We start from the raw sequence: 23,483 nt of genomic DNA, 5'->3' as shown, positions 1-23,483 counted from the left end.
AGAATTTCCGTCGGTTTGAATTTGCCGAATTTGTCGCATCTCTGCTGAAGTTCGCGTCGGAAATTGTGTTAGGATAATTCGTCTGCGATACGAACGGGATCGATTAGTCGTAGTGTTCAGGGTCCCGATGGTGGTAACCTTGAGAAACTGGTTTCGATTGCTGTCTCTCCTTTATTTTGTCGATCGAGTTGACGATTCGGCGCCACTGTGATCGGTTTGAAACCGAGAACCGGAACCGCATTCCCGCCACGAAAGGTAATCTGAACGTCGGAAACGATAAGCAACCACACCGTCAGGATAATCGTGGTTATCTTTGTTTACGATGACAGAGGAATCGGAGCTTTCGTAGAACCTATCCGTGAATCATTCGACTCGATGAATCGGCTTCTTGGAGGATTTTCCAGCAGGAGATTCTACGGATAGGAAATTCTTTGGATTTTCAGACGTGAACATGTTTATGGTATGAATGAAGTAATGTTTCTCTTTACTCGTAGTTTCTCTTACGTTAACTATACTTAGAATGAAAATTCAGTTACACTTGGAAAGTGAAATTCGCTCATTTGTTTTTTAGCGATTACGAAGGTGCGAGGCAATAAAATAACGTAAATGAAATTATATTAACCCTTTCGATTACGATTGATTATAATTATAGTGCAATTATAATGCAATAGTGTAGCAACAAACAAGTGAAATGAGATTTATAAAATATAGATGAATGGATACGTAATTTCCAAGTCACGCGGCGTTACAAAGGGTTAATTGAATAATACAAAATTTAATATTAAACAATAATATTAGATTTGTATTGGAGCCTAAGTGAAAGTTCACTTCACTTCCTTCTTGTTTGTAACTATCGATAACTATGAAGATAAATAAATGAGAAAATAAATTTTTATCGTTGATAATCACTTTGCTGTTGTTTCCTAAATTGGCAATTTAGATTCCGGAACCACCGCCGTTGGATTATTACATAACCGACGTTTCGCCATCCTTCGCCGCAGACGGAGTGTTTTACCATGGAAAAGCACCGCCCACCCATAAATATGTTGCGAAGCAGCTGAAACCGATCAAAAGGACAGTGTGTAATATTATCGTTTCCAATAATCTTTATCTTGTCCAAACATGAAACAGAACACTTCTAACCCGTGATTTCTTGAAACTGAACAGCGAGGGCTATGTCGACTTTTAAAAATGTCGCATTCATATTTATCCAGAAGAAAAATAATAAAAAAGAAACTAACACACATGTTTCCGATACAAATAAGTCATGAAATTAATTTTCTTTTTTCTTATTTTAGAGCTCGTTACAATCCAAATTCCAACATTGTGAATTTAAACGAAATTGTGTGAGAAAGTACTCTGACTCGGAGTAGGGTGGGCGTGAAATTAATTGAACGTGTTTACGTTTTTACAATAGTACATGTTAAACGAGAATTATATCCGCGTTATCCGAGCGTCGTTCGCAAAAAGTGTGCTTCGAGGGTCTCGTGAAGAGTGAGGACGCGTCGTCATGCCGATCCCTGTCCACCCCTACGCGAACAGGCCCAGAGAAAAACCCGAAGCGCTGGGCCTGACTTCAAGATGCTCGCTTCACCGTGCTCGGGACGGATTTTCTCACAATTGATGAAATATTACGAAACGATGATTTGCACTGCAAAATCAACGAGACGAAAAGGGTTAGAATAATAGTGTTGTATATACCGATGCCTAAGGCAGGGCTAGAACGTCCAAATCCCCACTTAACCGCCTAAATTTTTCTCCGTCTCTGCTGCGCTCTCTGTCTATGCGCAGAACGGACGAAAATCGGTCTGAGAGCGAGGTTATTCTTAAATTGGACAGAGTGCACATACTCTTCGTTCAAAATAAGAATAACCTCGTTTCGCGCATGGGACGTGCCTAAGGCAGGGCTAGAACGTCCAAATCCCCACTTAACCGCCTCCGTTTTTCTCCGTCTTATCCTCTGCTACGCTCTCTGTTTATGCGCAGAACGGACGAAAATCGGTCCGAGAGCGAGGTTATTCTTATTTTGAACGAACAGTAGTGTCGAATTTAGTCGACGATTACAAATGGCAATCGGTTTGGAAGGCACGTGGCAGCGAAGTAATCGCGGGGATCGTGATGATAAATACATTTGTCCTGCGACATTTAATCGATCCCCCTCGGTTAATGGAATTGAAGGCGAGTTAAAGGCGATCGAATTAGGCGAATGTACGTGTGCCTAATTGTTGCAGTCGACCCGCTAGCGCCGATACAGGAAGTGGACTCGCGTACGCTAAACCAATGGCTCGAGAGGGACAAGGAGGGCTACGTGGCCGCCGCAGGCAAGGACAACGGAATCATTTATCAAACGCTTAACACAATGCCGACACGGAAACGTGACCCGAGATCGGAAAAATGTTGGTTTTCTTTTTTTTACATGAGAAATACTTGGAAGAAAATATGAAATATTTAAATATTAACGGAGAAAATGATTAAATGTTAAATATTTTTTGACGTGAAACATATTTGGAAGAAAAATATTAAGTATTTAAATATTAACAGAAAATTATCGAATATTAGATATTTCTTCACATGAGAAATACACGAAAGAGAAATATTGGCAAAAAATTATTGAATATTAAAGATTTTTTAACGTGAGAAATACTTGAAGGAGAAATATTGACAAAGGAATGATTGAATATGAAATATTTTCTTGTAAGAACGATATGAAGGAGTGTTAAATATGTATCTTCGAGGTCAGAGGCGATCTTGTTCAAAGGAATAATCCACTACAGGTCGTTTGAAATATTAATTGTTCCCCACTTAAAGTAACTCTTGGACACATAGCGGTACAGCAATTTCTACCAATCGAATATCGGTCGTACAAATAATTGGACGTCCGAGAAGCAATCAATGGCCAGATGAATCGCGCACGACACTAATTCGTTAATGAGTCACGAGTGATTTGCAACCTAATTTCAGCTGATCGCCACTGGTCAAAATTGCTCTAATTGCTAATCAGTGTCGGCAGCGTCGATGAACCCTTTTTTAGATGTGCTTTGCTTTAATCGCCAGTGAAATTTGCCAAAAAATGAAAATATATAATTTTAACCGGAAAAGTTTCCAATATTTCGCGCGAGAAATTTTCCAAAAAATAAAAATATAATTTTAACTCGTTGAAAAATTGTTCATTTTCAGCCGCGTTCTCGATATTCCCCCGATCACCTCAATACGAATTATGGTACATTCGTAACGAGCGTTTAAAAAATGCCGAGAAATACAGAGGAGAAATCGTCGAATGTCCAAAGAAGGAAGAAACGCTCGAGTGAGTGTCCTCTTTTTATTATACAACACCTAATGAACCGTAAGTAGAATAAATTGTCTAACAGTACCGATGACGAGCCGTGTGGTTTGCTGAAACCACCGATTTGGTGGAAAGATAAAGAAACAAGAAAACCGAGCAGTCTTACAGTTGCGAACATAAACGATTACGCGCTCGAAAAGCTCAAGGATTTCGGTCAGCATGATGTAAAACTCAGTGAAAAGCTTCACATGGATCATCCAAGAAAATACATACCGGGTGTCATTCGTCGATTACAGGTACCGGTGAAATTGATAAAAAGAACTTTGTGAAAAATTGAATACATTAAGTATTTAACTCTTTGCTTCGTGATTTTCTAACAGAATAGGATAGTTTAAACCTGTGATCCATTTTAATCAGTTGAAGTGAACAATTTTTGCGTTTGGCGCGAAATTTGAATCTATGAAATAATTTTCTACAAGACTGGTTATTCTTATAAAATAAAATAGAAACGTATTTATGATTTATCTAAAATAAGACATTCCTCCCTACAATTTAACAATTTTTAAATTAAAAAATTAGCTTCTCTAAGATCGTGTTTGCAGCGGATTCTTCGTTTTTCCATTTCTGGCTAGTTGTAAAAGAAAAGGTTGCTCATCGCTGTTTTAAACGATTTGACTGTCACGATGTTAGCGTGAGAACATTCGTGGAATTAAATATCCGGAATATTACAGCGTTTTTTTCCAGTGAAAAGGTCGAACAAGCATAAGCATCACGGCAGAAAAGATGATTCTGTATCTCGCGATTTGCAAGTACCGCGAAATGGATCAAGGTTGCTGCTCTTACTATCTCCGATGTGAACGTTTTGCTTGTCCGTATACAATTAATTTGTTCCTCGTTAAATTAACGAGCTGCGATTTATTCGAAAGCAACCGTCGCGAGAAGAAAGAGAAAAAGAAAAAATTGCAATTACAGTACTTCAGACGTAGAGAGAAAATCGACTTTGTTCGAAATTGTGTGAAAAACAGATGTCTTTTATTTGTATTCCTCATTGATGCCACCATATCGCTATGTACACGTGGCATCACATGCAATTTGCAGTTTACAGTGACTGTCACTTGCAGTAATACATTTCAAACAATTCTTCCTCGTAAAATATGAAAATTCGACAAAATATCAATACGCCCAATATCTGTGTTACTCTTTACCGGAAAAATATACAGGGTAGACCGCGTAAATAGGTCACCTAATTATTTTCTCCAGCTACGGTGGTGCAAGAAAATTTGTATACATAATTTAAATTACTTCAAAAGTGAGAATAAGATAGGAAAACAATTTTTTTAATGGAAGAAATGGCAAAAAATGAAGAGAAGTTTCACATTTGATTTAAAATTTAAGAGATGTATGTACCTACATTTTATTTCATTCATGTATTACTAATAAAGTTTTATATATTCGTTCTTACGTCGTTCTCTCTTTTTCTCTATTTTTAAAAATTTTTACGTTTCATGGAAAACAATTATTTGAACCGTACACTGTACAATTTGAACTGACAGTCACTGTAAAATGTGTACCAAGGCTGCGCGATTACGCGCTGGAAAATATGTTTGACAGACGCGAATGCAAATACGCCGTTAACGGGATGCGTTTTATCGCACCTATGATTCGATCTTCCCCGATCGAGAGAGTTGAACGAACGAATTTCGAACAGAATCCAGAGGACACGAGTATGATGGACGCCCTCGAGAAAGCGGATGCCTTTGAAGACGTTGCAAAAGGGGAGGAAACTTTGCCAGAAGTCGTCGTCCCACCTGTTGACGAGCCCTGCGATAAGTGTCGTAAGTAAAAGTATCGGTTTTTTTTAAGCTTTTCAAAAAAAAAAAATTCTTTTCCTAGCGTGTGCGCCGACTTGTTGTTCGCCGAAAGAAGACGAGGATGTAAAAGTCGCTGATAAGAGCATACTCCACGGTGACAGTCGATGGCAACCTCTTCGGGAAAATGTGTCTTTACCGAAGACCGAACTGAAACGAGAAAAAAAGTTTAGAGAATTAACCAAGTCGTTCCAACACGATTTGCATAAATGGTATACGAAGAATAAGCCAACAGAATTGATCGTACCTGTCAGACACCTGGGGAAAAAAGCGATACCAGAAAGACGTTTCTCTCATTTGTGATACTCGTCAGTTAAATCTCTAATCAAAATTTATTCGATAATATTGAAATTGCGAATGTTAGGTCACCCTATATATACATATGTACATACACTACCGGCCAAATGTTTGGAATCACTGTGCATTACAAGTTATACAAAAATTTCCAGAAGAAAGTTGGCAATTTTAAGAATACTTTAACAAATTTTTCCTCGTTCAAATAAATCGAAATAAGGCAAAGTGCTATCGATCTCCACAACATCAATTTCAAATCTACAAAAAATTAGCAGCAAATTCAATATTGACGTAAATTAGCAGGTGATTCGAAACTTTTGACCGGTAATGTATGTTCGCTCCAAGGACGAAGAATATTCTAATGAAAAAGTCAAGAAGTTTTATAGCGACGGTATAATGGCTCTGCGAAAAAAAGTCGAATGAGAAAACGTATTTTTTTCTTTTTTTCCATAAAATTTAAAGGTACGTTTGAAATATTCGTGTAACTTACGATATAAAATTCCACCGGAACTTATAAGATGATTTAGTGGAACACTTCATACAGAATGATAACACGCAACGTACTCGACATTGTTGAAACTAAACGTAAGTGGGTTAAATCGTATATTGTGTAGGTAAAAAAAGATGCATTATCACGGTCGATAGTAGACGAGATAATTATGAAACTCATTGCACAAATGTGACATAATATTTTTGTTGATAAGAACTATGTAGAACGTGATTCATTAATTGTGATGAAACGTCTGTGTTTACGTTTGTTCGATTGTGGGCTAACGGCCCATCGTTAGCCCACGTGAAATTAGCTCGACGCTGAACGGCGTTAATATTGCTGGTGTATGCCCGATTTGGAACTTCTTCGAATTATGAAACTAACATTATAAGGTAACGTAAGTTGCTTTTTCGTAGAATTGGTTTTAGCGTAGCTATTGAATTACGCTATACACATCTACGACGTGTTGCATTTCTTTTTCTCATGATGCTTGCAAATTCCAAAAGGGACGACTGTCATTGTGTCAACTGGAACTGCGTTGTTGTAGTTTCTCGAAATTCTACGAGTAGATCACTGTTATTTATTTATCTGAAAAGGATAATTAATTATTTTACAAGATATCGAATCGATAAATTAATGAAATATTAGAAAAAATTAACGCGATAAAAAGTTCGTCGATACTTCGTAAATACGATCGATCACGTTTTCCACGTGTTCAATTACATTTCACCGATTGCACTCTTCTCGATTATCAATGAATCGTTACGCTCGATTGCGTGCCGCACTATGAATCGCACGTCTAGGTCGTGTCAATAAAAATTTCACAAGAGTTTCTTTTCGCACGTACATCAAGTGGTACGTTTTTCAACGTCACTGTATGATATCGTATACCACTATATTTTTGATAGATAAGAGCGGAAATTGCGTAATGTAATCCAACACGTTCGTAATTGCAATTACAGATAGAATGTTTAACGAAGAATGACGACAAATTTACATATGTTTAACGATTTTCTAATTTCGTTGGAATATATCGGTTAACATTTTGAATGTCAATAACGATCAACTCGGTGGAACGATTATTGACGTAATTGATCAACACTTGGATCTCTTAAATCGCATCGTTGCGTAAATACATAAGTACATGTATACGTAGCTGCAGTCACGCTGACCAGGATTTCATCAGACGCTCCTTACCATGTGTTGTCCAAACTAACTTAACGCGAAAACCACGCCTTCTATGGCAAATATTATATAGAAAATACGTCATAACACAAATAGCTGAATTAAACTCCACATCAAATTTCCATAATTTTCTTTCCCGCCTAAAAAATTACAGATTCCGTCAAACAGTACTTTAAACAATGAAGTGTTTACGAAGTACGCAAGCTAACAAATTTGCGCGGTAAACATTTTACTCTCCCTTTTAATTTATTAATTTTGTTTTTTTTTTTACAATTTTCCACTTCGATAATAAAACGAAAACTGTTTTCGTTCGTCGAATGGTTCGTTGTATGAATGATCAGTAATTATTCGAAAATTGTGAAGAATAACTCGTGCAAAAACTTTCAGTTTATTCCCGTTTATTCTTGTCTGAACGGCAGTCTCCTTCGGTCGGAGTCCGCAGCAGTATATGCCGGTGCGTGTATCACGAAACACTCGGTGTGCTGTGGTCTATTGTGTCGTGTCGTATCGTGTAGTATTCGTATCGCGATTAATTCGTCGATCCTTTTGACGCTGTGCGTACCAGCATTTGTCAGAAATGAAGTAGCGCCAGACCGCCGGTACACGCCACGTTCTTCTTCCTAATATCCAGAAAACCTACCCAGTGAATTTCTGTACGTTGAGCGAACAGGTACGTACAATTTTCGATTTACATTTAAAACCCATTTTTAGACGCTTGCTCCCTCTGGCACTATTTAAAGTCTTGTGTACTCAATTTAAATTACAAAACAGACGGGAACTAGCTTGGGGAACGATAAATTAAAGTCGTTGGCAATCGATCGATTTTCGAATTAGATTCTCGCGCGAACGTGCGTTATCGATAACGGTTGATCATGATCGATACAGGTTTCGTAAATCTACAATTTTTATTTCAAGAGATTCTCTGGAAGGTTCGAATTGATTAAGTGAGGGAAGCAAATTCGACGAGGCTTTTCACGGGCACAGATAGTGTATTTTTGTTCTCGACCCTAAGATGCTACATTGATCTGAATTATTAGCGTCATTTACAAGTCTAAAGTCCTTCTATTTTTCTACCGTCAGTGTACATTTTAGGTAGATTCGCATGCGCATGCCTTATCTACCTGTATTCAACCGTTCGTCGTAAACACTCTATGCTGTTCACATAAAGTCAGGTGTATACAGAATTCAAAGAAAAGAAAGCTATTGTAACGCCATAGAATTCTATTTACCGTTAAGTCAGACTCTATTTTCGAAACGTAAACTTCTCGAGCGGTTTACGTCCAAGCTTATCGATCAAATAATTTTAAGCAACATCAAGGTTATGTCAGCAGAGGTTATCGACATATGGTTTAAAGAATTCACGTTTCAATTTTTAGCACATTTCCTCGTGAGATCAAATGTATTTAATGATGATAATCTCTAGACAGAAGCTGCATCCTTTGCTAATGACATTTTAACGACGATCGTGTGAATATGCAAACCATTTTATTCCTTGAAGTGGTAGATTACAGAAGTATAAGGTAAAAAAATATCGAATATGGGAAATCCTAAAGTAGTGCAGTTTAAGAACTGCAATTTTCATAATATGTTTCATCAGTACAGCCATGCCGCTATGAGCACGTGGTGCTAAGTTTGTGTGGACGCGACTTGTATGGCTCGTGATAGTAGCTTCGTATGATGTAACTTCGCATCGATATTTCGGACCTGCGCGTCGAAACCACCACTCTCTATATAGGCGAATTCGTTCGTTACCCTTTCGTGACATGGAAATCGATTTTTCTTGTGACTAATTCACGCTTTTTATCGCCACCTCGATATTGTTATACCGTGCGCTTGGCAACACGACGTCACACCAAAGCAGCTACACCTGCTAATTAGTAAATGTACTGATACAAGGCTGTGTGTAACGTGTTCGAAATGTCGTTTATATTTCTCGTTTTTATCGCTTTGCTATTTGAGAAGGCGATGAATTAAGGACCCGTTCCCAGCGAAGATAAGTAACTCGAACGGCAAGTTGCATTATGTAGACGTAACGGTCAAATTTTTATGAATTAATATTTTTATTTTAAATCTTGATATTGTCTTATTGAACTGTTTGCAAATTGAATTAATTATTGAATATATTTTGTCAATATTAGGCTGTATTTCTAAGAATTGAAAAATTGTTTAATTTCTTTTTCAGTTAAATGAAATTTGATTCAGCATTCAATTTGTAATTTTTCAATATGTTTATATCGTAAATAATAAAAAATTTTAAAAATAACGTCCGCAATTTTTGCATTACCTACTGCGACGTTGCCAAATTATGTGAACAGACATAACAAAAAGGCGGACACTTCTTAGAACGCAAGGGTCCAGCCAATCCTACTTCGCAATGGCATAAAAGGATGTAGTCAAGCTTGTCTACAATACCATAATGAGCTCTTAGAAAACGAAACATGTAATACAACCTTAAGGTCTTCTTTCTTTGAATTAAAAAGTAAATATCAAAAATTTCAATGGACTTTTGTTCGAAAACAAATCTAAAAAATTAAAGTGTCCGATGATAATCGCAAAGTATATAAATTAATCTACCGTGAGCATCGAGCTCCTTGAACTCGAAAGGAAACCGGTCGAAGGCGAAACTACTCAAGAATCTTTATGTGGTATGAATAATTTCATTGACCTTGCAGCCGTAGTAACCTTATTGCATATAACTGTAATGAGATTAACTTTCCTTGTTACATATTCGTATAACGAATTGATTTATGCGTGGAAATGTTTTCGATTGTTTTGTTTGATTATTCGTTATCACAATAACGTATACATTTTTATTTTCATCGTTTTTTTTTTCCATAAACTAAAGAATAATATATAGATGCATGCACATGTTGCCATTATACGCACGTGCATGGGCGCGCACACACGAGACGAAACAAGATTAAGTTGCTAACGCGATTCACTGAATCAATTATTAGACGCTGGCGGTCTATCAATGAGGCAAATAAAATTAACCATTCACAAAGATCAATCTTTTTATTTGAAAGCTTCTTTCATCTTATTGTTGCTCTTGAAAGGGAACATGCCGCGAATCGGTCGACTAGACAAACCTTGACATCTACACACGCAACAACGAACTAGAAAATCCAGTTCGTCCTAAGGTGACTCAGTTTTCAAACGTGTTTAGCAACACCATTCAAACTTCGATACAGGTGACTATACTACTTCGAAATACGCCTGCTATTAAGTACAAACGACGATCGCAACGAACAAAGTAAAAAAAGATCGGTGAAAGAGTCGCGAAAATGTACATACATATACAGATGTTTTGCACATGAAAACAAGTCATAAAATTTTTATATTTATAACAGAAATATCTGTTCTTCTCAGATTTGAACAATGTTATTTGCCGTAGCGCACAGTACATATTTTGCTTACACTATCATAAATAATCATGTTATACGTCCTCCTTTATAATTTATCTGCTTCAGATAAATGTCAACGTGTTTCCTCTTTTTCTTCTTGCAAAACGTTGATATTTCGTAGCAAAAAAGTATACAAGTTATGTTTTTTAATTGTTAAATAAATGTTTTAGACATCAATTGTTATAAACTTATTTATAGAATCGATAAATTTATAAAGTAGAAATGAGTTAAAATTTTCCTTCGTCATGTTTCCATTAAAAATAAAATAAGTGTATAAAAATACGGTGTAAACAGTGGTTATTTCTGTGATACATTTGGAAAGAAGGAATACGTGGGTGATTGGATTGCTTATTTTGGTTAAACCAATCCACGAATAGTGACTTGAGATTCCAAGCGCGGCTAAAAACACCATTGGTCGATTTCCTCTTTCTCTTTCTCTATAGGCTGGACCGTCCGTAGGTTAGAAATCATCGATTTATTTAAAGAGTGACTATCTTCTCTGTGAAATGCCAGTCATTCCTTCAGGTAAGTCTATTATCGTCCGAGCAACACTATCAATGTTTGTCAATTTCTTAGAACTTACAGTAAAAGGTTATTGGTGACGTAAATTAAACATAATACCTGAAAAGTACCAAAACAACCCATTCAGTGAACAATGTTGTCACACAATTGTGTACGTTTCACGTACATATATTAAAAAATTAGTCAATGAAGAAAGTTGTTGAATAAAATGAATAAAAAATTATACGATGTCGTTCAACAGATAAAAGTATCATGAATCGAGTGCATGCATATTTATCTTTTAAGTCATTGTTTTCGTAACATTACATTATGATATGAAATATCAAGTTTCATAAAAGCAATTAATAACGGCAATCTGGCGTTTCTCTTTTTCTTAATGGGCAAATTCTACGAACTCAATTAGTTTGATCAAGTCAACTAATTACGTTTCAAGCAATTGAATGAAACTGAATCTTGAATACCGGTGCAAAATTTGATACCGAGAACCTAATTTGTTTCGAGAACCAAACCACCGTACCCGCGTAGCATGTTTCTTCGACACACTGATGAACGGACACGTCAGTGCAGGTCACAAAACAATTATGTATATCGATAGGAAGCTCGACCGACAACGAATTAGTCGATCGTAAATTATCCTCTTAATTATCGCTGCTATTATTGCACGAAATATTAAGATCTTATCTCTTTATTTACAAACATACTTGATGGATACGAATCAGACGAAGATTCTGTGATTTTCCAGTCCCTACGATTTCCACCTTACCCACTGAGCGCATTTCCGCCATTTCTTTTTTCTTCGTGGGGTTTGTCGGTAATTCGATAATAATATTAACCGTAAAATTAACCGCAATGAACGAAAGGTTAACTGTGAAAGTTGAACGACCTACATATAATTTTCCACGTAACACTCGCTCTGGTAATTGTCGCCTTAACGAGGATAGATTAAAGATTAATTAATTTCAATGTGAATTACTAGCGTCATCATGTGCAATTATTATCATAGTTTTCTTATCTGATTTTACGTCACTTGATGACGTATTTAACGAAAAGGTTAGGAGGAAGAAAAATTAGAAGGAAAAAGAATGTTAGGTAAACTAGAAGTACGTACCTACGTTATCAAAACGTAAGCATAGTGGTTATATAATGTTTCTTTTATTTCATTTTAACCTACAGGTATGCAGTTTCTGATCAACGAAATAGCTGCAACTACTTACATCGTAACCGCAACGACTGGTTTGACACGTGAATGGCGACAAATTACCACTTCGATTTTATTTTATATTCCTTTACCGTGCATAGTATCGCGTTATACTGAAATGATAATTAAACCCAATAGTTCCAGTGATACGTTTGACATTGGTGAATTTACGACGTGCGCCGCCTTTGAAATACCACGCAAATAAAATAACATTTTTAAAGCATCATTGCACATGACTCGAATTTCTAAGCAGGAAACCTTTAATCATACGTTAGACCTACTTACGTTCAGTTTTGGTGAAAAGGGTAGTCATAGTAGCAAAAAATTTCCATGTAATCTATGCTTTTGATTTTAAATTATAGGACGTACCTATTAATTATGTGCGCCATGTTTGAGTCACCCTTATAACCTCAATCTATAAAACTCTGTAAGATTCCGTAATCAAATAATTCCCTTTATCTTATGTTGCATCAAAACATTTTTTCATTCTGATGCAGATTATAATTCTGCATAAACCGTATATGTTAAAGATTCCGGTGATGCATTGTATTTTAATCAGTACGTCTACGACGACGCGGTTGTAATACCGTATTGTCAAAGTGGCGCTTCTTCAAGCGTCTTTAGATGCAAACACATAATCGTGTGCGCGTACACTTGCGAGGCATATGCGTAACATTTTCGCAGCGTCACGCCGATTATCCTGCTCTGTAAGTTACAATTTACCTTCATCCTGCTTTCTGGGAACTGTCTATACATAGAAGAATTTCAGATATATTACGTTTATTAGTACTTTAAGACACGTAAAAGTTAATATTGTAAACGCACTCTTTATATTTTACGTAGAAATGAAATCATGCAGAAGGAATGTGTAAATATTTCCAAATTTAAGGTGTACATTATTCTATGTAATCAGTAAAGGCGTATTTACAGCATAAAACATTTGGCATACAATAACAGCGTTTGATTTTTGGTACTGTGTGATAACGCAAAAATTTGAAATGCTTCGTAAATAAAAGGAAGTATAATAATGGGTACACAGTTCATGGAGTAAAACTGCATTTAGTACCGACGTGTGAAAACAGGCTCAGAAGATAAATGTGTGATTTACGGGTAATTTGGTCAGATGTCGTGAGTCGAAGTTGTCTTACCGGTTTCTCCTTATTATCTTGCAATGAACGATCGATGGCGTGTGAGATTTCAGTTCGTATCGTTTTGACAGTTCATAACATACATGCTATTAAGATTAATGAAAGCTCATTAAATAATTGCTACTTCATATGTACTTTTGAAGTGTTCTTCATTTAAAACTAACAAATTAAGTGAATCGAGTGTAGAATATGCCAATTTATTCTGCTGCATTAGCGGAAAGTTATTGGAAGAAAATAACTCAGGGATTTAGGCGATCGTTTCGAGCTCTATTTTTAGACTGGACACGCGCATCCGTTAGCTCGTACCGTAACGTAGCTTGCCAACGGTTCTATATTTTTGAGGACAATGTCCGGAATTATGTCAGGAATGATCGATGAACACCGTTCTCAATGAAACGCTTTTCTGTGACTAACTGAGAACGGTATTTTCCTTTGCGTTTCACATATGAATAAAAAGATGTCGACAGTGATTTTTTTTTTCCCGCAATTTTGTATTTTCCAGTTTTACAAGAACTTTACAACATTGTATGTTTTAATCATATAATAACAACACTAAAATAAACGACATTACGTAAAGCTGGACTGAAATAAGTTTCTAACTTTAGCTAAGTGCCGTATGGTATTTGAGACGTTTACTTAATCTTACTTTAAAGTATTATTATTCATAGCTTTATTATTACTATAGTTAGCAAAAATTAGTGAATTATTAAGTCGATGAACGTTTATTTCGTTGGTAAAGTAGGGCATACTTGAATATACCAGGATTGTATAAGAAATAAATTGTGCTGAAAGAGGGAACCAGCCTTTGTTTCAGCATCGTAAAAATATCGGCACAGTACAATAGCAGAATTGAACAAAGAGTCTTTCATTAGTCCACCATATAGCTAAAATGATTATCACACATATTTTCTGTCGAAGTATTAAGAATTCGTTTTAAGTTTTCCAGCCTTAATACCATTAACTAATTAACATTCTACTGTTCAATTTATTTTACTGCTAATGATTATTCAACTGATTATTCACGTCATTAATTACGTTGTAAGAGGTATTTAAGGGTAGGAGGATAGTGCGTGTATCTGGGTTACTTAGTATCCACACAGTAAGTTCTTTTAAGGTCTTTATTAATTATCTGGCTCACGAGGTTTATACTTTACTGCTTATCGCTTACCGACTGACTTTGACTCTGACTCTCAGTCACCTCGCGAGCTTCTTTCTCACCCTTTTCTTTTTCCTGATTGGTTACCCCCAACTTATTGGTTGTAACCAATCAGGAATTTTATCTTTAACCCGCCGCTAGTCCTTTGCGCCCTTGGCGCGCTTTTTCCAGGACCGCGGCGAATTATGGTGGGGGCGTATTGTCCGCTGTAGCGGATTTGGCAACGTCGCGGATTTTCCTTCAGGTCCGGTACTTGAGACATGTAGCCTGGGCCTCTGAGCCCGTACGCAGACCTTACAGCAACCCTTGGCTTATGACCTGGCAAATTGCTATTGAGACCGTTGGTGAAAGTTTCTACGAAAACATGCATTGTTAGATTTACTAAACATTAAACAGATTAAAATGGTTTTCTCAAAAATAGCTTTGCTCGTGCGCACGTCATAAACCGTGTTGGTTGTCCGCGCGGCAAATGCTTGCTTCTGCACTACAGCTGGTCGCCACAACGTATTTAGAAGATACGCTGGTCAATATCAACAGCGTAATATTATCTAACTGGTTTAGTCTACCGATTACATTATTATATGAAATGCAGAACTAAACATGCTGCAACCAATTCCGAATTGATATCGAACGGCCCTGAACGAGGCTCGAGCTTTTTATCACCCTGTAACTGCTGTTTCGACGAATGGATTACACGTACTTTGACGCCTGGCCGATTTTACGACCTCACTATATCGTTTCCACTGACTATGCATACCTATGGAATATACATATGTATACAAATGGCACCGTTGGAACTTCTTGGAATTTTTGAACTTTTCGGAAACGTTTGAAAATATTGGAAATCCCCTACATTTTTTTTTTAATTTTTCATTTCTTTTTTTTCTTCAATTTATTGTTTATTATAAATATGAAACATATGAAGAATTGATTATTTTTTCAGAGAAAGGTGATTAAACATCGCACAGTTAATTGGCAGTTTGCTTTGGTTATTTTCTGGTATACAATTGTTACTAAAGTGTCACTTAGCGTTCACACGTTTATGTTAATTTTTCTCGCCATATTAACCGTCCATATTTTTGCATTTCCGTGTATAATACGCATTACTATACACGGAGAACCGCAACTAGCAAGGACAAAGTCTCGAAGTTAAACGTCGACTCTGGATGATGGCTTTACGTAATGATGCTTCGATCGTGCGTAGATTATCGACGAACCTTACAGTTGGAAGGTGATGATAAGCGCGACATTTCATGAAAACCGATATTTCAACATTATGTCAATATTTAACTATTTATAAAAATAACGCTCTTTTTTGTATGTCGCATTTCTTCAATATACAGGGTGATCCATAAGTCACTTTACTATGAAAAAGATTAAATCCAATTTTTAAACCTTAAAACCAATTTTCAAGTAGTAAAGAGAGTTATGGGATTCCCTGAATTTCGTTAAAAATGCTACATAGTTTCCCTGTTTCACTAATTTTACTTCACCATTTCCTATTCAGAATTAAAATTCATTTATGCAGCAGAAGTGGAATGGAATTCGCTAATTCTATCACACGGCACTTCATTTCAAAGACAATTGATAAGATAAACAACAATATATGACAGTTTATCTACTCATTAGGCACAATAACTATCAAATTTGGATTCTAATGAGAAAGTAGACAATTTTAAAAATGAAACCACGAAATAACGAGAAGGTTTTACATCTGATGGTCCAAGTACACAAGGAAAAAGAATTTCTCACTTGAAAATTATTGTTCACTCGGGATTTTTTTTAAAGATATAATGCTATCAGTTTCTGAAACAGTAGATTACATTGTATATCATATCTGTAGAGATTCTCTTGCTGATAATTTTATTACCAGAAGTTTATTTACACTTTTAAAAGAAGCTTTAATGGAAAGATATACTCGATGTTATCATAAGTACAGAAATTCTGTTGGGTGACACAATAAAGTATTTATGAATAAGGTTTGTTTATGCTATTTGGTCTCTACGAAATCTAATATCGAGATGAATCAAAGATAATAATGTCTTAATAACGTCAGATTTGATTAACCTGATGAATCGAAACATAAATAACGATACTGAGATCCATTAGGCGAACATGTTAAATTTTTATATCAGTTTAGACCAGGAAAACGTATAATTTATTAACAGAACGATAAACGGCAAATCACATTGCTTTCCATAATTTTATATTGTAAATCAAGGAATAATTGGTTCGTATCTTTGTGCTAGTAATATTCTTCCACTTGTAATCTTTTAACTGTAGTCCGCGATAGTTAAGCAAATTGTTTATACAAACAAGATACGTTATGCAAAATTACAATATATCTAAAATATAAAAATTTCTTTATAAATACTATTTTGTAATACAAACTTTATTCTTGTTTCAGATCAAACTTAATTTCGTTTATTTTATTTTTATATTATATTATTATTCATTGTGTACAATGCTTACATTGCAGGATAACAAATTGCCAACGGAAATGGACACCTTCTTGCCTCAAGACGGGTCCAACATGAAAGATGGCGTATTATCCAAGTATGTATTAGATCTTAACTTGTCCAAATATAGATTAGGTAAAAGCAATTTCAGTAAAAGCATTATCGTATAAAATTACAACACTGATCTGCTTCGTTGAGACACGATAATCAAAGATATTAAATAAAATAAAGTTTAGATGGGTTTCAGTACAATAATTCTACCATACTTGCTTTAGATACAAAGTGCAAGTCGCACCGAGAGATATGGAGGCTGGACAGCAGCAGGGCGATGTAAAAAGCTTCGATCCATTTAGTGAACGAAGAGTAGATAACCCGACGACGTAAGTGAGCCCACGATAGTGCAGTTTTAATATAAGAATAATTCAATTAACTGATCCCCTTAACATATTGGATGTATACTACAACTTAAACAAGAAAACAGCCAATGAGACACTCTCTGTACATCAAGTTATGTGATATCATGTGATATATATTGTAACTATTGCAATCCATTTGATACTTAAAATTAGCTTCTGCCAAGCTTAAGCCTTGAATGATTCAATGGGTAATAAAATCACTTAAATAGGTAATGATCTAGCTATTTTGAGAAGTGCATAATCTTCTGTTTACATTGATGGATTAAAATAACGGGAAAGAAAAGGAGGAACTCTTCGTTTCTTGTATAGTTTGAGTCACCTGTAAATACTCAAGTAAATCTATCATGCATATGGAAGGATGATCATCATTGAAGTTTTTCTATCTTCACAGAGACTGCGATACATTAACGCATTTACTGAAAGCCTCGCTTGGAACGGGCATATTGTCCATGCCAATTGCTTTCAAGAATGCTGGCCTCCTGGTTGGTGTATTTGCCACGATCCTAGTGGCATTTGTGTGCACACATTGTGCATATATTTTGGTAAATAACTGTCAAGGCGTGTGAAGTACGACGAACGAAATTGTGACGAGATTATATAAGTCTAATTTTTATTTCAGATAAAATGTGCACACGTTCTGTATTACAAAACGAGACGCACGGAGATGAGTTTTGCCGATGTAGCAGAAGTAGCGTTTGCTACGGGACCAGAATGGGGAAGGAAATTTTCTAAGCCAATTAGGTAAGACTTGTCATGATAACAATGTGGAAAAGAACACCTATCTCGTCTTCTATGAAAAATTATGGTTCAAACAGTCATAAGAATAATTAGGTAATATTTTACTTACAGGTATCTCATACAGATTAGTTTATTTGCAACGTACTTTGGCACTTGCAGCGTGTACACAGTTATCGTTGCTGCGAACTTCAACCAGATCATTGCACATTATAAAGAGGCTGGATCCGATGAATTCAGTATACGGCTGATGACAGCTTGTTTATTGATCCCATTGATACTCCTCAGTTGGATACCGAATTTGAAATACCTTGCGCCCGTTTCCATGGTTGCCAATATATTCATGGGAACAGGCTTAGGAATAACTTTTTATTATTTAGTCTGGGATCTCCCACCTATCACGAGCGTGCCTTTATTCGCGAACTTCGAGGACTTCCCAAGATTTTTCAGCATTACAATCTTTGCAATGGAAGCAATAGGTATTACTCGATTGTGCATTCAATTTAACGCGTTCTGTGCCGTGTATATCACTGGTGGTACATGATAATTTTTGGAAATGAAACTTCCATTAAGCGAAAAAGAATATTCTTGGGGTTCGAGGCTCAAACAAAACACGCATAAAAAGTAGATTAAAGTGTAAAAGAATATAATAATATTCTTGACATTTTAGTGTTACTTTTTAACTTCGTTTTAAAGTTCCTCCAAAACTCATATTTTTCCCATGGTACAGAACGTGTTACTGTAGTCAAACATGAATGAAAAAATGTTAATAGAAGAATAATGTAGGTGTTGTAATGCCGCTGGAAAATAATATGAAAACGCCGCAACATTTTGTTGGAATCTGCGGTGTTCTTAATAAGGGAATGTCTGGAGTTACGCTTATATACATTTTACTGGGTTTCTTGGGATACATAAAATATCAGGACACCACTATGGATAGCATCACGTTAAATCTACCAACGGAAGAGATGTAGATATTATAACAAATATAAATGAAATGAAAATTAACGAATTCTCAATGATAATTGTATTGATAACGTATCTTTCTTTTAGAGCGGCACAAGTTGTAAAGATTTTAATAGCTCTTGCCGTTTACTGTACGTTTGGATTACAATTTTACGTCTGCCTTGATATTGCATGGAACGGTATAAAGGATCGATTCCAAAAGAAACCTTTGTTGGCAAATTACATTTTAAGAACGGTTATGGTCACAGGAGCAGGTATGCATTTTTAAGTTAAACGAAACTATTTAAATTTTCAAATAAATGAGCTGAATATTTGTAATCGTAGGACAAGTAAAATTAAGCAAATTATTTGTGTGTTACAGTTCTACTGGCTGTTATTGTACCAACTATCGAACCTTTCATTGGCCTGATCGGTGCATTTTGTTTTTCAATATTGGGTCTATTAATTCCTGTGTTCGTTGAAACTGTAACTTACTGGGACGTAGGTTTCGGGCCAGGAAACTGGGTAGCGCTCAAGAATGTAATAATATGTGTCATTGGTCTTATGGCATTAGTATTTGGATCTCGTAGTGCATTAATACAAATCGTACAGCTATATAGATAAAGAAATTGATTTCATATAGATATAAATCTGTAGAATATTCCAATATTCCAAACTTTGAAAGTATTTGAAAGCCATTTAACAGATTTTAAAGCAATAAATTTCTGATAATTCCAATATTTTACGAGGGCAATCAAAACAGTATGTCAATTGGAAATGTTAATTTAAATAATTTATTTTAGAAAGCGTACATAATCAAAGGTTTCATAAAATTTATATCAAAAGTTTAGATGCCTGTGTATATGCTTACAAGAAGTGCTCTAGTAAGATAGAAACGAAGAATTCTGATAGCAAATATTGTTTCGGTTGTTGTGCAAACGAGAGCTTCAAAAATGAATTCTTGTAAGAATGATGAACCAAAAAACCGACATTCGGTATAGTTGAAATAATACCTACGCACAAACAATTTTATACCATAGAAAGAATTATATTAGGGAAGGTTATATGACAAGATTTAGTCGTTATCAAATGACTAATAATATTTGCAACGTATAACAAACGATTTGTTCCTAAAATTTGATACATACTAAATTTTAATTATATACTGTTTGGAATAGATTTTAAATAACTTAAGTTTTACACATATCTTAAATTTTCAACTTCAATCAATATTAATATATAAAATCGTAACACATAATAAAAGTTATATTTGTGTTAGTTTTATAAAGTAACAATCAAATCTCAAAATATAACCTTCAATTTTTTCTAAACCTAATAATGTAAATTATTGGTATATAAGTATTGTAATATTTGAAACATTTAAAAGCAAATCTTTTAAGTACTGTCACGTCCAACAAATTCGAATTATTTTTTAAAAAATGGGATGGGTGGAAACCCTTGCTCTTTCTTTATTTATTCACAAAAAGAAATTACAATGTTTTTTTTCATTTTTACAATGTTTATTATTCATATATATCCTTATTTTGCTGACCTCACCTTGTGTCTATTCAGCGGTCGTGACAGTATACAAACATGTATGTAAAATAAGTTCCCAATTACATATTCCATGCATGTAATACACAATGCATAAAATGTTTCACTTTTCTGTGTTGCATTTAATATGAATGTATACTTTAAAACAAAACAAGCATGATCTTTTTGAAGCAATTTTTGCTTATCAAACTTGTTATGAAACAATCGATTTTTTATACAATTGTTGAAAATTTTTACATATTCCTGGTAAAAAAAAAAAGATGGAATAATCATAACTAAAATATAAATCATTTTACAATATATTTTGTATATTTTATTCTATCCTATTTTGTACACAGTTTAAAAAATATATTTCGTTATAAATAACAATGCCTTAATGTTAATAACATGAAAAATATTAAGTCAACATTTTTGTATTACTGGTATTATTATGCTATTGTAGAATATGTACCTTAATATTCAAAATGAAATGTGTAAATAACAAGTCTGAGTGGTTATTTTTCTAATGGTGCATAATTCAGAAGCTTTTCAATCAAATCTACATGTCCAAGAAGCATTCTGCGGCAGCAATATCGTTTTAATCCCAATGCATCAAGAGCATCTCTGTAACACATCGTGTATCATGTCACACATTAGCCTCAGCACATTCAAAATATTTTGATGTAAAGTTTATCAGCAACATGCAAATAACATTAAAACAATGAACTCGATGAAAATGTTTGTTTATTATAACTTGACAATACATTCGCAATATTTGTATGTTTGAGGTTAGATTTCTCGTTTGCCTAAACATAGTTTATATTTCATTTATTTTCGCATTTTTGTGTAACACGACGTATACTCTTACCCTTCAGTGTATTCTGCCTGTAGCAAACCAAGGTAAGCTTCCCATTTATTACCAATAACTTTTCCACATGTAAAACAACGTACAGGTATAATCATTTTTTTACACTTTAGTTAAACTATTAGTTTATTTAAATTTGGATTGACACGTTTATTTTTATTGGCGTTCAATCCTACGGCGGTCAATAAATGAGCACAAAAAACAGAATTTTCACGTTTCTCGAAAGCTCGATACGTAGAGTTATCGTATATAAACTAAAACGTTTGGAAGTCGACAACACTCTGAAGTGTTCCGATATCATTCATTGCAGCCAACATAATTGTGCGAATAAAAACGCAGTTGAGTGAATCAGTCGAGAAGATTACAGTATCGAGGAAAGCCTCGTAAATTTATTGTAAATATTTGAACTACATTAATATCTGCTATTAGTAAAGTACACGTGTTGTACAATAAGTAAATACTGAAAGTTGTTGCATGTTTCCTAAACTATATTGCGCAATTTGAATGTAGTACGCATGAGTTGTAACGATATTTACCGAAATCCTAAAGCTACACAAGCGCAAAGCGGCGGTGGTGCTATGTGAAATGACATTGTATGCCATTCATCGTACGCATTGAATTCCATATCACATAGAACCACCGTCGTTGTGTGTTTGTGTTAGTTCTAGGGTTTCGGTAAGAATTGGCAAGACTCAATGTATAATAACATGTTAAGCGCGTCGCACATCTGACTATCTTTTAACAAAAGTAGCACTGATTCCAAAATCGTCTCTTGAATTAACCTTAAAAAAAGGGATAATTTTTTTTTTAAGTAGGCATCGTTTTCGCATTTATTTTATAATAAGTATGCTTGTTACTGTGAATGTTTCGTAAAATATTGCTCAACTATGATAGATCGGGTGCCAATATAAATATTCTAAACACGACGCAATAACGTGACCATACGTTTCTTATGGCATTATACCAACCAAATCGTGGCTTATTTTCGCTCCTTAATCTATTTACGTTAACAATGTGTCATGAGAATTTTCAATCACCGACAATAGTGTTTATGAACAATTCATTGGCATTAAGCAATGATCGCACATAGTCTGAGAAGTGCGGTGACACTTCGAAACGCGATCGTTTGTAGCGCGTTCGAAAGGTAAATATACAGCTTTGTGTCTCGCGCGCCCGGAGACAAGCCGTAGCAGAGAGACAGCTGCTCCGATCGAAGGACATGAATAGGGGGGTGGAAGGGAGAGAGGGAGAAAGAGAAAAATACGAGGCCGAAGCAAAGGGAGAACACCATAAACATACAAGATCGGATTGGTTCTGCTTTCTCCTTTGTCTACTGGATGGAAACATGTTATAACACGGTCAGGCTGCTATCAAACCATCACTCTAATTGTTGTTTTTTGCTGCGCGCGTTTACCGTGCCGTATCAGAAACCGGAGAGATCGGAATTTTGGCGCCGTACACCGACGCGACATCAGTGACAGTGTAAATGGTTATGTTAGTCGAGCGTACTTTTCGTACGTGTTTTATCGGATACAGTCCCGTTGTACATTGTTTTCGGTCTCTCTGTTGCACAATCGTTTGGACTTTTTATCGAACCCGTGCTCACTGTGAACACCTCGCATCACCAGTAACGTGGAGTCAAGGTTATATCCTGTGCGTCTTTTTCGCTGTATTGTCAAAATCAGCTGCCATTGCTATAGCGTGCGATTCTACTTGTTCTTTTCGGTTTTCCTTTTTTTTATAACTTGAGCTGTGCCCGTCGGCTTCGAAATTTCATTCAGAATCGACGATTCTTGTTATGTTTAGTCCTCTAGAGCCGTACGCGGCAAGTTGCTTTTCTGTTTAGAACAAGGGGTATATTTTATCAAATTTATGCACGACTGATTTTTTGAACGCAAGCAAACAGATTAAATTTGAAGTAGTGTAAATAAAACTGAAGTATTTTCATATATTTTGCGAACAAATTATATATATTTTTCTAA

At 35.4% G+C, this 23,483-nt stretch overlaps 4 protein-coding genes across 8 annotated transcripts in view; 3 read left to right on the top strand and 1 right to left on the bottom strand.

The window, feature by feature from the left end:
- The first annotated feature begins 451 nt into the window (after nucleotides 1-451).
- Nucleotides 452-5,454, top strand: LOC108570785. The gene is made up of 7 exons (XM_017932694.1): nucleotides 452-460; nucleotides 941-1,082; nucleotides 2,232-2,396; nucleotides 3,178-3,304; nucleotides 3,369-3,579; nucleotides 4,992-5,118; nucleotides 5,177-5,454. The coding sequence occupies exons 1-7, from the start codon at nucleotides 452-454 to the stop codon at nucleotides 5,452-5,454; spliced, it is 1,059 nt and encodes a 352-aa protein (XP_017788183.1).
- An 11,558-nt stretch (nucleotides 5,455-17,012) lies between these two features.
- On the top strand, nucleotides 17,013-20,167 carry LOC108570784 (proton-coupled amino acid transporter-like protein pathetic). The gene is made up of 8 exons (XM_017932693.1): nucleotides 17,013-17,104; nucleotides 17,283-17,387; nucleotides 17,815-17,965; nucleotides 18,043-18,164; nucleotides 18,273-18,637; nucleotides 18,945-19,128; nucleotides 19,212-19,378; nucleotides 19,486-20,167. Exons 1-8 carry the CDS (start codon nucleotides 17,013-17,015, stop codon nucleotides 19,725-19,727), a joined length of 1,428 nt encoding a protein of 475 aa, XP_017788182.1. The 3' UTR covers nucleotides 19,728-20,167.
- A 934-nt stretch (nucleotides 20,168-21,101) lies between these two features.
- Nucleotides 21,102-21,741, bottom strand: LOC108570837 (DNA-directed RNA polymerases I, II, and III subunit RPABC5). Its single transcript, XM_017932760.1, has 2 exons — nucleotides 21,505-21,741; nucleotides 21,102-21,260 (listed from the first exon to the last, which is right to left on the bottom strand). Exons 1-2 carry the CDS (start codon nucleotides 21,597-21,599, stop codon nucleotides 21,152-21,154), a joined length of 204 nt encoding a protein of 67 aa, XP_017788249.1. The 5' UTR covers nucleotides 21,600-21,741; the 3' UTR covers nucleotides 21,102-21,151.
- Nucleotides 21,742-21,828: 87 nt separating this feature from the next.
- Nucleotides 21,829-23,483, top strand: part of LOC108570815 (PAB-dependent poly(A)-specific ribonuclease subunit PAN3) — a 5,036-nt gene continuing 3,381 nt past the window's right edge. For 2 of the 5 annotated variants that reach the window (XM_017932723.1, XM_017932727.1), the window contains exon 1: nucleotides 22,530-22,859. The gene's annotated coding sequence lies outside the window, so the exon portion shown is untranslated. Of the gene's footprint in view, nucleotides 21,955-22,529; nucleotides 22,860-23,483 lie in introns of those variants that run through there. The other 3 variants (XM_017932724.1, XM_017932725.1, XM_017932726.1) reach the window with 3 other exon arrangements.

Source organism: Habropoda laboriosa, unplaced genomic scaffold (genome assembly GCF_001263275.1).
Source record: "Habropoda laboriosa isolate 0110345459 unplaced genomic scaffold, ASM126327v1 scaffold86, whole genome shotgun sequence".
NCBI classification, from domain to species: domain Eukaryota; kingdom Metazoa; phylum Arthropoda; class Insecta; order Hymenoptera; family Apidae; genus Habropoda; species Habropoda laboriosa.
Note: the sequence above shows the minus strand (reverse complement) of the source record. Positions and strands in the feature narration are given on the sequence as shown.